At 45.4% G+C, this 15,668-nt stretch overlaps 1 protein-coding gene across 3 annotated transcripts in view; it reads left to right on the forward strand.

Moving 5' to 3' along the window:
• The window catches only part of LOC144608065 (ephrin type-B receptor 2), an 81,559-nt gene that overhangs the window by 32,901 nt on the left and 32,990 nt on the right, over positions 1-15,668 (forward strand). For all 3 annotated transcript variants that reach the window (XM_078425341.1, XM_078425342.1, XM_078425343.1), the window contains exons 5-6: positions 866-990; positions 9,583-9,745. In XM_078425341.1, the coding sequence (XP_078281467.1) occupies positions 866-990; positions 9,583-9,745 (288 nt within the window). The remainder of the gene's footprint in view (positions 1-865; positions 991-9,582; positions 9,746-15,668) is intronic.

Raw genomic sequence — 15,668 nt, forward strand, 5'->3', positions numbered from 1 at the left:
GATTCCCGATGTTGGGGAAAGTCCAGAACCAGGGATCACAGTTTAAGAATAAGGGGTAGGCTATTTAGGACTGAGATGAGGAAAAACTTTTTCAGCCAGAGAGTTGTGAATCTGTGGAACTCTCTGCCACAGAAGGCAGTGGAGGCCAATTCACTGGATGTTTTCAAGAGAGAGTTAGATTTAGCTCTTAGGGCAAATGGAATCAAGGGATATGGGGAAAAAGCAGGAACGGGATACTGATTTTGGATGATCAGCCATGATCATATTGAATGGCAGTGCTGGCTCGAAGGCCCGAGTGGCCTACTCCACACACCTATTTTCTGTTTCTATGGAGATAGTTGTATGAGATCTCAGGATATAGTTATTTAACAGGTAGAACCTCTAAGATATCTAGGGCCATGCAACGTACATTTATTTGTAATCTGTAACATTTAGACATTATAATACTATAAGTAATTCTTTTGCAGCTTCTTGTCTTGTCATGTTATATTATTGTTAACATATGTTCAGGGTAGACACAAAATGCTGGAGTAACTCAGCGGGTCAGGCAGCATCTCGGGAGAGAAGGAATGGGTGATGTTTGATTTAAACCAGCATCTGCAGCTTTCTTTCTGAAACATATGTTCAGTGTACCAATAAAGAGCAAAATCTAATTTCTAGGTGCTTAATGCCTCTGGGGAATATCTGCAGTGTGTACGTGAGTGTAATTGATGAAATGTTACTTTAGTTAGCTATGCATCATCATCATCATCATTGAGTGGATGTCGCTGTGTGTGAATGTGCTCGTGTGCAGGAAGGTGATCCATGAGTGTTCAGACCGTACATTCTTCAGCTGGTTGGACGAACTCTTCGTTTTCTGTTACAGCGCCATCTCCGATTTCATTCATGCACCAAGTGAGCCGCACGGTGGATGGTGTGACGTTGTCCTGGGCCCAACCTGACCAGCCCAATGGAATCATCCTGGACTACGAGCTCCAGTACTATGAGAAGGTATGGAATCTCAGAGTTGTGGAAATACTTCAAATGGGCAATCTTCAAAGGTATTTTAGATTTAGAATTAGATTTTTTACATTTAGAGATACAGCGCAGAAACAGGCCCTTCGGCCCACCGGGTCTGCGCCGCCCAGCGATCCCCGCACACTAACACTATCCTACACCCACTAGGGACAATTTTTACATATTACCCAGTCAATTAACCTAATAACCTGTACGTCTTGGAGTGTGGGAGGAAACCGAAGATCTAGGAGAAAACCCACGCAGGTCACGGGGAGAACGTACAAACTCCGTACAGACGGCGCCCGTAGTCAGGATCGAACCTGAGTCTCCGGCGCTGCATTCGCTGTAAGGCAGCAACTCTACCGCTGCGCCACCGTGGCGCCCGCACACATTTTATTGTCACGTGTACCATTTAAGGTACAGTGAAACTCGATTTACCAGACTGTCATACCTGAAAAAGCAACAAGACACACAACTACATAAAAGTCAACATAAACACCAACCACAGCTGCTCCCCCACATTCCTCACTGTGATGGAAGGCAATAAAGTCTAATCTACTTCACTATCTCTTTATTCTCCTGCGGTCGGGGCAGTCGAACCATCTACAGTCCGCAATCTTCTGCCCTCAAATGAGGAAGGGAATTCAGTGAAAGAATGAAAAAGGGAGGGAAACGGGAGCAAGATAGGGGGGTTCTCTGTTTGCTATGGAGCAGAGTTACAGAGCCAATGGATCTGACCCCTGCTGTACCACACAGCAATGAATGGGACCATGGCTGGCATCATCTAGTCAAGAGGTGCTTTGGTTTTAGATTTTAGAGATACAACGCGGAAACAGGCCCTTCGGCTCATTTAAGGTACAACCGAGTCCGCACTGACCAGCGATCCCCACACACTAACACTACCCTACACTCACTGGGGACTATTTACACATACACCAAGCCAATTAACCTACATACCTGTACGTCTTTGGAGTGTGGGAGGTAAATGAAGATCTTGGAGAAAACCCATGTGGTCACGGGGAGAACGTACAAACTCAGTACAGACAACACCCAAAGTCGGGATCGAACCTGGGTCTCTGGCGCTGTAAGGCAGCAGCTCTACCGCTGCGCCACCGTGGCCGCCCTAAGATGCTGCGATAACTATCAGTGCTTCCTGTCTGCTGGAGGGCAGCGTCTCTACATAATATATACAGGGGTTAGTAAAGGTAACAAATGATGCTGTGATATGGCTCCTTTGAGTCAGGTACAGTCCTTCACTTGCCGTGCTGTTCACTCTGTTGTTTTACTGTGAATGAGCAGTAAAACCTAACAGCCCGTTTTTTTTGCCAGTGAACGCTCTTTTATCGTTATCTCACACCTTTTGTCAGTGAGCCCTGGCTCATACTTGTTGGAGACAGTGTCAAGCATGTGAAAGATGATGGGCAATTGACAACCACGTTAGGATGAATTGCGACAGACGATGTCACGGATCAGTTCCCGAAGGGCTGTTCTTGTGCAGGAAATTGAGTCAAACCCTTCAAAAGTCGCAGCTCTGCATAACTTGTACATTCGGGGCAATTTGCTTTTAATAAAGAGGAGACTTCAATTTCTGATCGAATGTGGTAAATGAACATTTATATGGAATAGAGTACTTGATGTGAGGTGCCAGCATATTAGAGTTCTCAGTTAATCAGTGTTAATAACAATAACACGGTGGCGCAGCGGTAAAGTTGCTGCCTTACAGCGAATGCAGCGCCAGAGACTCAGGTTCGATCCTGACTACGGGCGCCGTCTGTACGGAGTTTGTACGTTCTCCCCGTGACCTGCGTGGGCTTTCTCCGAGATCTTCGGTTTCCTCCCACACTCCAAAGACGTACAGGTATGTAGCTTAATTGACTGGGTAAATGTAAAAATTGTCCCTAGTGTGTGTAGGATAGTGTTAATATGCAGGGATCGCTGGGCGGTGCGGACTCGGTGGGCCGAAGGGCCTGTTTCCGTGCTGTATCTCTAAATCTAAAATCTAAATCTAAACAAGTGGTGGTAGAAATGGTTTTGGAAAAATTATGTCAAAGTTTAAAAAAATGTAAGTACTGTTAGGGATCTTCTGTATTTTGCATCCATCCTGTCATGTAGCCCCAGGCATTGAAGATCTCACTCAATGCTGTTTGGCAAGTCCCACTGCCCCTCCCTCCCCACCCTACATCCCTCCACTTCCCACCGCATTGCTTCTGTCAGACGTCCTCCACCCTTATCAACAGCCCACATTATTAAAAGTTGCGAGGATGAAGTTAGCACCTACCTGACACGATGACTTTGGGAATACCGTGTTGTCGTGCCATGTCCAACTCTTGTGGCCATGAAACTGCTGGGAAATGTTCACTAGACTTGGAGTAGTGGGAGGCAGGAGAAGGGAGAGAAAGAGAAGGGGAGAGGGAGGGAGAGTAGGGGAGAGGGAGGAAGAGAGAGGGGGAGAAGGGGAGAGGGAGGAAGAGAGAGGGAGAGAAGGGGAGAGGGAGGAAGAGAGAGGGAGAGAAGGGGAGAGGGAGGAAGAGAGAGGGGGAGAAGGGGAGAGGGAGGAAGAGAGAGGGAGAGAAGGGGAGAGGGAGGAAGAGAGAGGGAGAGAAGGGGAGAGGGAGGAAGAGAGAGGGAGAGAAGGGGAGAGGGAGGAAGAGAGAGAGGGAGAGAAGGGGAGAGGGAGGAAGAGAGAGAGGGAGAGAAGAAGAGAAGAACATTGAAAGCTATGTAATGGAGAGCGGGGACTTTGATTGGTTCTGTTCTTATTCTTTACCTCCCTCTAGTGGTTGCAGAACGACACAAAAATAAAACAGCTTTGCAATTTCCGAGGCTCCTGTTGATAAAAAGAACTGTGAATGTTGTTTCCTCAGTGTGTGCAGATCCTGAATGGTGCTGTTATAATAGCTGGTGATGAGGGTGAAAACAGATTGCTGAATACTCCAAGTGTGGTTCATGTTTGGAGATGGTACAAGCTCGATGAGTTTTTGGAATCACAGGTGTGTCTACCCAAACAAGATTACTCAGTGAGAGCAGGCTGGATTTCAAAACAAGCATTGACTTTAATCCAGGCAGTGGCGATACAGTCAAACGAGCACAGGATCTGCCCCCAGAGAAGGCTGAATATTAACGAGTTGGGGTTCGAGCTTCGAGGCATCTTCAGTGAATGGGAAAGGCCACCGAAGAGGATACCTACCTCGTGCAGTATCAACATCGAGCTGATGAGTGCTGTCATACGGAACCTGATGGCACAACGATGGCTTCAAGGATATCTTTCAAATGTATGCTTCAAACTAAAACTGGAACACAGCAGTGTGAAGCTTTTTGGGAAGAATGAAGAATGATGTGAAGAAGATGGAGGGATGGACTGTATGAACTGTTCACAAAGCCTACTGAACCGGTCCATAAATCTGTAAACAGCAAAGAGATTGTCCATGGTAATTGAGTGTGGTTTGCAGAATGTGTGGTGTGATCAGGAGTTTGTGACACTGGCCAGATTGTGCGGCACGGTGGCACATCGGTAGAGTCGCTGCCTTACAGCTTTTGCAGCGCCAGAAACCCAGGTTCGATCCCGACTACGGGCGCTGTCTGTACGGAGTTTGCACGTCCTCCCCGTGACCTGGGTGGGATTTATCCGAGATCTTCAGTTTCCTCCCACACTCCAAAGACACACAGGTTTGTAGGTTAATTGGTTTGGCACAAGTGTAAATTGTCCCTAGTGTGTGTAGGATAGCATGAATGTGCGGGGATCGTTGGTCGGCACGGACCCGGTGGGCCGAAGGGCCTGTTTCCGCGCTGTATCTCAAAACTAAACTAAACTAAAGATGACTCGCCTTCCTTCATACCTACACTGGGGAAAGAATGAAGGTAACAAGGTGTGTGAAATTGTGAAAGTGAAGCAGAGCTCCCCCTTCTCATTATTTACGCAGTTCAAGATCCTATTTGAAAGGCCAGCCATCAAAGGTAGGGGTGGATTGAAGCAAAAACAGCTATCATTCAGCCAATCATTCCTGCAGTGAAGGCAGATGGCACCATTGGGATCTCTGGAGATAATAAGATGGCAATTAGCAAAGAACCAAAGATAGCCAGATACGTCATAAATCGGATCATTTATTTGTTAATTTATGCGGAAGGCAGGTCTATGCCAATTTTGACTTCTCAGATACCTGCGGAGAGAGTTGGATTAAAGTTCAAACGGGTCTCAAGAATAAACATTCACCGTGAACTATTACAATGCAACAGACTTTTATTTGGTCTGAAGAAGGGTCTCGACCCGAAACGTTACCCATTCCTTCTCTCCAGAGATGCTGCTTGTCCCACTGAGTTACTCCAGCTTTTTGTGGTCTATCTTAGGCTTTTATTTGGGACACCATCAGCTCTGTAAATCTTCTGGTGGACAATAAATAGTTTGATCTTTTCTGGTGTCTGAAAGATAGAGCAAGACACAAGGAGAATTTAGAGGATGTCAATTCCAGAAGCAGAGATTTGGTTGAGGAAATACAAGAATGACTTTGTGGCCTCGGACTTGATCTCGCTTGATTATAGACAATAGACAATAGGTGCAGGAGGAGGCCATTCGGCCCTTCGAGCCAGCACCGCCATTCAATGTGATCATGGCTGATCATTCTCAATCAGTACCCAGTTCCTGCCTTCTCCCCATACCCCCTGACTCCGCTATCCTTAAGAACTCTATCTAGCTCTCTCTTGAATGCATTCAGAGAATTGGCCTCCACTGCCTTCTGAGGCAGAGAATTCCACAGATTCACAACTCTCTGACTGAAAAAGTTTTTCCTCATCTCAGTTCTAAATGGCCTACCCCTTATTCTTAAACTGTGGCCCCTTGTTCTGGACTCCCCCAACATTGGGAACATGTTTCCTGCCTCTAATGTGTCCAACCCTTTAATAATCTTATACGTTTCGATAAGATCTCCTCTCATCCTTCTAAATTCCAGTGTATACAAGCCTAGTCGCTCCAGTCTTTCAACATATGACAGTCCCGCCATTCTGGGAATTAACCTAGTAAACCTACGCTGCACTCCCTCAATAGCAAGAATATCCTTCGTCAAATTTGGAGACCAAAACTGCACACAGTACTCCAGGTGTGGTCTCACTAGGGCCCTATTATGACAGATATACTCCACTAAAAGGCAAGTTCAGAGCACTGTTTCATGCGCTCAATCCTAAACAGTTGAACAAAATGAGGCCCCTACTCAAACCCCTCAACTGCGTGGATATTTCCTGTCTTCTTTCAGCAGTGTTAGCAACTTTACATGAGCTCCCCGGTCATAAGACGAAAAGAAAATGAGCAAATTAAGAAGAAAATGCTTTGGAAGTGACCAAAGAGTTGCTGAATTCACAGACTTTCGTGTTCATTATGAATGAGGGAAACCATTACTGATGTCCTAGGAGGCATCCAGCAGTGTTGAAGCTTTGTCAAGCCGAATGAAAATCAATGATAAGCATATGGATTTGCATCAGGGTTTCCTTCTAAAGCAGAGCAACCATGGTAACTGTGAGGCAAAAAGGATATTGCAATCATCTTCAGAGAGAGGAAGGTCAGGAGGTATTTGTATATCTAGAGCTATAAGCTGCTAATGGAGCTCAGGTTTCTACATGATGTTTCTTCGTGAATCCGGGAGATGTATTTGGTGGGCTCGGCTACTATGCAGAGATTGGCATTAATATCGTATTTACAGGACCATATTCAGGTCATCTAACTGCATTCCTGAAATATCTGTGTTAGATATGGCCACATCTCTAACCACATCCCTGGTTTCTGACCACCGCCGGCCACACAACACGCCACATTTCCCATCCCTTCTCTGATCACACACATGATCACATTCCTGATTCCCAACATGTCCTCCTCAAATTCAGCAGCCCACAGAAATTAATTTCTAATTTATATTTGGTCCATGACAACACATAAGTCAATGGAGTTTATAACAGACCTAATCCTCATCTCGGCTTTAAATGGTTTATCCCTTAGACTGAGACATAGTGCTGGTCTCCCCAGGCATTAGGAACCTCCATCCTACATTGAACGTGTTCAGTTCTGTTAGAGTTCTACCTGCTGAATTACTCCAACAGGTTGTGTCTATGGTACAAACCAGCTTGTGCAGTTCATGGTTTGCACTTGGAGCTTCTCTGCATCACCCTCCTCCCCAGCTTTGTATCATTCACTACGAACAAAACCAGTCTATTCTTTGTCTTCATTTTCTGTCAGCCAACCTCAGTACTTTGTGCCCAATCCCATGTGCTTTAATCTAATCTCATGTGGGATTTTATTGAAAGATTTCTGGAAGTTGAAATGCACCACATCCACCGCTTCCCTCTCACCCCACTCTAGTGGATTTGTCCTGAATGATTTCTCCACAAGGCTGCTCGCACACTATCTTCCACTCCCCAGCCAAACCATTTGTCCTCCTTTGCTGAACTACTTCCAATCCTCAGTTTGCCACTTTTTTTTTTCTGTCTTCTATTGTTTCTCCTCGCTGGATAAAATACTGTCCCCCATCTCCAAAGCCCATGGTTAAGAGCTATTTCTGTGTCAGACAGGAATGAATGATTGATGCATTTCTCCTAGCCACCAAGAACACAAACACTGCAAGGTCATCGGTTGCAGAACTCCCCTGGTGTAGTCCCTCCTGCGTGTCCCACCTTTTCAGCCATGCATTCATCTGATCAATGCTCCTGTTCCTGTACACACCAGTGCATGACGCAAGAAGTACTGAGATCACTACCACTGTTGAAGGTTTGCTTTTTAATTCAGCTCCTAACTCTTTAAATGTTGCAGGACTTCACTCAATTTTCTACCCGTGTCATTGGTACAAGCATGTACCATGATCATTGTTTTTCACCCTTCCCTCAAGACTATCCTCTGCGATATAGGGAGACAATACATGCGTCTGGATTCTCATTGCAGCCACAGCTATACCTATCTGCTCCCCTTCCAACTGGATCACTGCAGCACTCCCAGTATTTTCCTCCCCTTTGGTACAATAGACCCATCTATTGGAGTAATTCTAATTCTAGTCATTGAAGTTTGTGAAGAAAGAGAAGCAATCTTACTGAAACACAAGAAATTCCAGGGGGTCTAGATCAAAGATACTAGAGGAGCAAGATGAACCACTCCGTCAAAATCCCCTATATAGGGCGGCACGGTAGCGCAGCGGTAGAGTTGCTGCTTTACAGCGAATGCAGCGCCGGAGACTCAGGTTCGATCCTGACTACGGGTGCTGCACTGTAAGGAGTTTGTACGTTCTCCCCGTGACCTGCGTGGGTTTTCTCCGAGATCTTCGGTTTCCTCCCACACTCCAAAGACGTACAGGTATGTAGGTTAATTGGCTGGGTAAATGTTTAAAAAATTGTCCCTAGTGGGTGTAGGATAGTGTTAATGTACGGGGATCACTGGGCGGCACGGACTTGGAGGGCCGAAAAGGCCTGTTTCCGGCTGTATATATATGATATGATATGATATGATGATATGATATTGAAGTGTAGGAAAATAACTGCAGATGCTGGTACAAATCGAAGGTATCACAAAATGCTGGAGTAACTCAGCGGGTCAGGCAGCATCTCAGGAGAGAAGGAATGGGTGACGTTTCGGGTCGAGACCCTTCTTCAGACTCTTCGTACTTTTGAAGTGTAATATGCAAAGGAGTATAACGTCCGCCATTTTAGTAGGCAAAACCTGCCGTTCGCTAGGCCTCTCGCAGTGTAATCAGTGTCGTGGGGGAACAGTATGTGTGATGATACCATAAAAATGCAGAATATATCTCATCTATCAATTCATGGATTTTTGTTATTTTTCTTTTAAAATGTTTCTGCAGGTTTATGCCTACTAAAATGGCGCCATGACATACTACGGTTTTTAGGGTCGAGTGGTCTATCTTGCTCTGCTCTATTATCTTTGTTCTAGATCTGGTAAATGCTGACAGGATGTTTAATATCATGGGAGGGATCGGACTTAGACGGCACAGTCTCGGAAGAAGGAGGTGCCCCCTTCAGACTGAGATGAGGAGGTCCTTGTCAAGGAATTAAGAGTGACCAGAGTAAAGGTTTTTTTACACAGCGTGTGGTTGGAAACTGAAATGCACAGCCTGCAGCTGTGATGGAGGCCGGTTCCACAGTGGCCTTGAGAGAACCGGATAAATAAATGGTTCAGTTTCGTACAGTTTAATTTACTGTCACATGTACCCAAGGTACATTGAAAAGCTTTTGTTGCGTGTGCGCCAGTCAGGGGAAAGACAGTACATGATTACAATCGAGCCATTCACAGTGTACAGACACATGATGGTGAAATAACGTTTAGTGCAAGATAAAGTCAGATCAAAGATAGTCTGAGGGTCACCAATGAGGTAGATAGTAGTTTAGGGTTGCTCTATAGTTGTGGTAGGATGGTTCAGTTGCCTCCTTCGGTGGAGAAAGATTTGCAAGACAACAGAGAAGGGGCCAGGGGATAGAACTAGTGAGTTACATTGAGGGTAGCCAGCGTGGACGCAATGGGCTGATAACCACCTTCTGTACTCTAACTGTTCCATGCTCCTCTGAATTCATGTACATCGAGCTGAAAGAGCTTTCTTCTTTGCGTAGGATGAGTCGGATTACAACTCCACAATGGTGAAGAGCCAGACCAACACTGCCACCATCAACGACCTTCTTGCTGGCACCATCTACGTCTTCCAAGTGCGAGCACGGACGGTGGCCGGCTTCGGGCAGTACAGCAGAAAGATGTATTTTCAGACAATGACAGAAGGTAAACAGGCACCTGCTACACCTCAGATGGGAAAAGTGATGCCGAGGGGCTGTGTTCATGATGCTACCTGACTGATTCCAAACATTCAAAACTCAACAACACCCTACAAAAGAAGCTAAATACAGAAAATGCTAAAAAAAAAAAAAAAAAATACACAGCAGGTCAGGCTGCATCTGTGGGAAAAGAAACAAAATTAACACTTCATGTCAAGTATTCCAAAATCATTGTGGTGCGGCATATTGCCTATTAGTTTTTCTTTCTCTTTGAAATAGTAATTTACTGTAACTTACATTTACGTGTGTGTTTGATGTCTATCTTTGGAGATAGACGGTAGCGCAGCGGTAGAGTTGCTGCTTTACAGCGAAATGCAGTGCCGGAGACTCAGGTTCGATCCTGACTACGGGTGCTGCACTGTAAGGAGTTTGTACGTTCTCCCCGTGACCTGCGTGGGTTTTCTCCGAGATCTTCGGTTTCCTCCCACACTCCAAAGACGTACAGGTATGTAGGTTAATTGGCTGGGTAAATGTAAAAATTGTCCCTAGTGGGTGTAGGATAGTGTTAATGTACGGGGATCGCTGGGCGGCACGGACTTGGAGGGCCGAAAAGGCCTGTTTCCGGCTGTATATATATGATATGATATGATATGATACTGCAGTGGGCAGTGAAAGAGCGATGTAGCTCATCTGAACAGGATCAATGTCAATTAATGCCATGTTTGGGGGACAGAATCAGGCTGATGATGGAGGGTGGCATTACCAGCTTATTGCCCCCGGTATTTCCGCTCACCTGCAGCAGTGATGCATTTCACTGGGCATCAGAGATGTAGATTGAGCCTGGTCAGCATTTGGATCCATCATGTGCAGACGGACACCATCCATTGTGAAATGACTGTCATTCCGAAATCATCGTTGTCTCTACAGCTTTGTTGAATAATTTCCAACTCTATTTCAGAAAAATCGGAATCAATTGGTTTGAGTTAAGGAATAAGAGGATACAGTTAGGGACAGAACACTGTTTAAAAAAGCAGGCACAAATGAAGAAATCAGACAATATTTGAGAAAAAATGTCAGCCCCGCAGATGCATAAGAATTGGATACTTGAAAAGATAAAATGGGGTGTAATTCATGGAAAGCTTTACAGAGTATATATTTTTTGTTAAAGAAAGACTGAATATTGCTGATTTCCTTAAGAATAAAAGAGTTAGAAAACATTGGTCTGAATCCATACAGCCTCATGGCATCAGATCAAACAAGCTAAGAAAATCTCTTGCTGATCAACATTGATCAATGATGTTCTGCAGATGAATCAGTGCTTCTTCATGTTGAAGACAATTTAAAGGAGCCACTGAGAGCATCGAGGGCACAGAGTGTACTCTTAGTGGGGAATGTTGAAAAAGGGTAAAATATTTAACTTCTTCCTTGCTGATTAATCAGTCACTGATGCATCTGTCTTTGATAATTTTAGTAGGATTGACCACAGAAGAGTCATTATGGAGATGGTTTCACTCAGTGCAGGAGAGAGAATCATGCAAAATTGCATGGGTTCAGAATAGCCTAACAGCTCAAAGAAGGGCCTCGATCCAAAATGTCACCCATTCCTTCTCTCTAGAGATGCTGCCAGTCCCGCTGAGTTACTCCAGCATTTTGAGCCCATCTATCTTCAGCTCAATGGACAGATCCATAATGTGTCTCGACTCCATGTTGCAGAAAAACTGATATGAAGAAATCCTCATCCAATCGGTGACCAACCCTGTATTAATTAATTGAAGCATCACAGAAATGCAAGCACATTTGACCCACCCTATCCATGCTGGTCAGATTTGGGCCATAAATTGATCTGACTATCCAGTTTGTATGGTTGTTAAAGATATGTTTTTATACATCATGAGATTTCTGCCTCGGCTATCCTTTCAGACTGTGAGTTCCGGAAAATATTATTTTCTCCTCTTCACTAATCCTGCTACCAATTAATATAAAGCTAAACACTCTATTTACGAACCCCTCTGCCAGAGTAAATAAATCCCATCTGCTTAACCTAACAGAGCCTCCAGTAATTGCAAGACTCAATTTCCCCTCTGTCTGAAGAAGGCCCCTGATCCAAATCGTCGCCAATCCATTTTCTCTCAGATGCTGCTTGACCCGTTGAGTTACCCCAGCACTTTATTTTGTTCGAGTTTCCAACATCTGTTTCCTTTGTGTCTTCCCCTTTGACTCCTTCGTAACAATTCAAAAAGCCCCATCCTCACCATTTTCTCCTCGTAACTACATGTCTCCAGTTTTGACAACATTCTCTGAAATCCCCTCTCAAGTGCTATCACATCGTTCCTGTAATGTGGCGACCAGAGATGTCCACTGTATTCTTACTGTAATCTGGATGTTATGCTCTGCCGTAGTACCTGTAATCCATTTGGTGTTCCATAGAGTTCTGGCTGTGGTATAGATGGTGTTCTATTGAGTTTCTGGCCCTAGTCTAGAGGGTGTCCCATACAGTTCTAGCTGTAGTCCAGAGTATGTTCTGTACAATTCTGGGTGGTATCTAGATGATGTTCTATACAGTTCTGGCTGTTGTCCACAGGGTTTTCAATAGAGTTCTAACATGATTCGTCCTGCTCTTACATTTAGTGGCGCTCCTAATGAAGTATCCAATAATCATCATAATCACCTTATCTACCTGTTCCCCAACCTTCAGGAAAGTGTGACTACGCACTCCAACATCACTCTATCCCCCTGCGACATCCTTTTGTTTATGGTACATTCCCTGCCTTATTTGCACTTCATGTTAGCCTCTCCAGAGACGCTGCCTGACCCATTGATTTACTCTCGCACTTTATGTCTTGTTGCACCTTTGGGTGCTATGGAGATATGGAGATATGGGATTGATTCACATTTTCTCGGGCAACATCACAAGCATGTTGTGTTGGACGGCAGTGCAGAACAGCGGGGGCAGATTGACTGCGGAACTTTGGCCTTGCAAAGGTTAGGTGTAAAGGTTATCCTCTTCTGTACTTCATTGAATGAGTCCACAAGGTTCGGTCCTCTGCTCCTGTACTCATGCAGGCGCAAGAACGGTCTCAGCTCCATTGCGATACGATACGATACGATACGATATGATAGAACTTTATTTATCCCAGGAGGGAAATTGATCTGCCAACAGTCATAAAACACAAGATACAAGAAACATGAACAAGATACAAGAGACATGGGTTTTTATCCGGTTTTTCGCCTCTCCCAGGAGATCACACGGTTCTTTTGGGTGGGAAGAAGGGCCATAGTGGGAAGGGGGTTGGGGTAGGATCAGCCATGATCGTATTGAATGGCGGAGCGGGCTCGAGGGGCCGGTTGGCCTACTCCTGCTCCTATTTTCTTGTGTTCTTGTGTTCTTGTGAAATTAAAGTGACGGGTGGGAAGATTGGAGATGTGCAAAGATCGGGAGGGGGGGAAGGAAGGGGAGTTAGTCTACCCCACGACAGAAGGGGAAGGAGATGTACAGTTTGATAGCCACAGGGAAAAAGGATCTCCTGCAGCGTTCTGCACTGCATCTTGGTGGAACCAGTCTGTTGCTGATAGTACTCCTCAGGTTGACCAGTGTGTCATGGAGGGGGTGAGATGTATTGTCCAGGATGCTCTGCAGTTTGAGGAGCATCCTCTCCTCCAAGACCACCTCCCATGAATCCAACTCCGTCCCTAGGACGGAGCCAGCCTTCCTGATGAGCTTGTTAATCCTATTGGTGTCCGCGGCCTTCGCCCTGTTGCCCCAGCAGGCAACAGCGAAGAAGATGGCACTGGCTACCACTGATTGGTAGAACATCTGCAGCATCTTTACTGTAGGCGTTAAAGGAGCGGAGCCTTCTCACAAAGTACAGCCAGCTCTAAAAGTATTACCATGCTTCAACTGACCCTGGATCAGGAGTGTAGTCACTGTAGGTAACATTTTACCATATGTTGTCAAAATAAGCTCTAGTCTGCCTTCCCAGAACTATCTTATCAACAATTTGTTGAAGTTTCTGCCCCCCTATCCGCTCACCATTCACTGTTTAGGTCAAGTGTTTTCATCTGGTCCTCCTCCTTCAGGTGCATAGAGTCATAGAGTGACACAGTGTGGAAACAGGCCCTTCGGCCCAACTTGCCCACACCGGCCAACATGTTCTAGCTCCACTGTGGACTGTTTTTTTTTCTATTGAGAAATTCTGCAGCTCACATCTCAGGAATGTATTGCATTTATGGTTAATTGGCTTCTTGATTTCCTCCTGTTCATTCTTATCAAACTTATAATTCTTAGCAAACTTATCATTCTTACTTGTTTTTCTTGCTGGAGAAACCAGATAATACCTATGGTTGACATTGGGGCAGTTCAAAAACTATGGTCTCTGTGTAGTTCCTGTTGGCTGGGAGAGGACGTTGTATGTGAGGCGCTGCCTGAGAGGGGTCCTTGAGAATTCTGCTATGGAACTTGTGGCAGTATTTCTATTGATGCTACAAGACACAGAGTGCTAGAGTAACTCAATGGGTCAGGCAGCATCTCTGGAGAGTATGAATAAGTAACATTCCAGGTCAGGACCCTTCAGAATTCCCAATCAGTTTCTCTCTATTAACACTCTCCTCTGCCTTGCCGACTTTGCCCTGACTTTTCATTTGAAGAAAATGACTTTTCTTTTGAATTCTCTTACTTCAAAGCTGTAGCCAAGGGCACTCGCATGGGCCACTGCTATGCTTGCCTTTTTGTTGGTTAAGTTGAACAATCCATGTTCCAAACGTACATAAGCACCATACACCAATCTTGCTATATGAACTAATGCATCAGGGTTGCCCCCCTGCACCCATGCAGAACTCATTGATTTCATTAACTTTACCACTAACCTCCACAGTGCCCTCAAATTGACTTGGACCATCTCCGATACTGCTCCCCTTTCTTGATGTCTCTCTCCGTCGCAGGGGACAGACTATCAAATGATGTCTACTACAAACCCATTGACTCGCGCAGTTATCTGGACCACACCTCCTCCTACACCACCTGTTGCCATGTCGATAACCCCAACTCTCAAATTCTCCAACTTCCCCGTAACTGCCTCCAGGATAAGCTTTCCATTCTAGAGCATGAGATGTCCTCTTTCTTTAGTAAACGTGTTTCTCACACTGCTGTCACAGGTGGATCCCTCACCCATGTCTCCTCTGAGTTTCGTAGCTCTGTTCTTGTTCCCCCTCCCCCCAGACGGAACAAGGATAGAGTTCCCGTCTAAGCCGAGTAACACATCATCCTCCAACATTTCCACCACCTCCAACATGATACCACCTCCAGTCACATCTTCCCATCCGCTTCCACAGAGACCGTTTCCGAAGCTGTCACGAAGGATCCCATTTGAAGAAGGATCCAGACCTGGATGGTCGCCTGTCCATGTTCTCCAGACCTGGATGGTCGCCTGTCCATGTTCTCCAGACCTGGATGGTCGCCTGTCCATGTTCTCCAGACCTGGATGGTCGCCTGTCCATGTTGTCCAGACCTGGATGGTCACCTGTCCATGTTCTCCAGACCCGGATGGTCGCCTGTCCATGTTCTCCAGCCTGACCCACCGAGTTACTCCAGCCTCTTTTTGTCTCTTTTTTGTTGTTGTTGTAAACCAGCATCCGCAGTTGCTTATAATAATAATAATAATATATTTATTTTATATAGCGCCTTAACACATGCACAAAGCGCTTTACAAATACAATTAACATAGAAACAAACAGGCAAACAGACAAACTATCCTGACGGAAAAGCGGCGAATAATCAACGCCAGCGTCCTCTCACGTCAGGGTCCGGCAGTAGACATTAAAGAACACAAGACACACAGATACAATTTTTTACACAAAACAGCCATCACAGTGATTGCTCTAGGCACACCCTCACTGTGATGGAAGGCAAAGTCTTATCTCCTCCTCGTTCTTCT

This window comes from Rhinoraja longicauda, chromosome 30, assembly GCF_053455715.1.
Source record: "Rhinoraja longicauda isolate Sanriku21f chromosome 30, sRhiLon1.1, whole genome shotgun sequence".
Classification (NCBI taxonomy): Eukaryota; Metazoa; Chordata; class Chondrichthyes; order Rajiformes; family Arhynchobatidae; genus Rhinoraja; species Rhinoraja longicauda.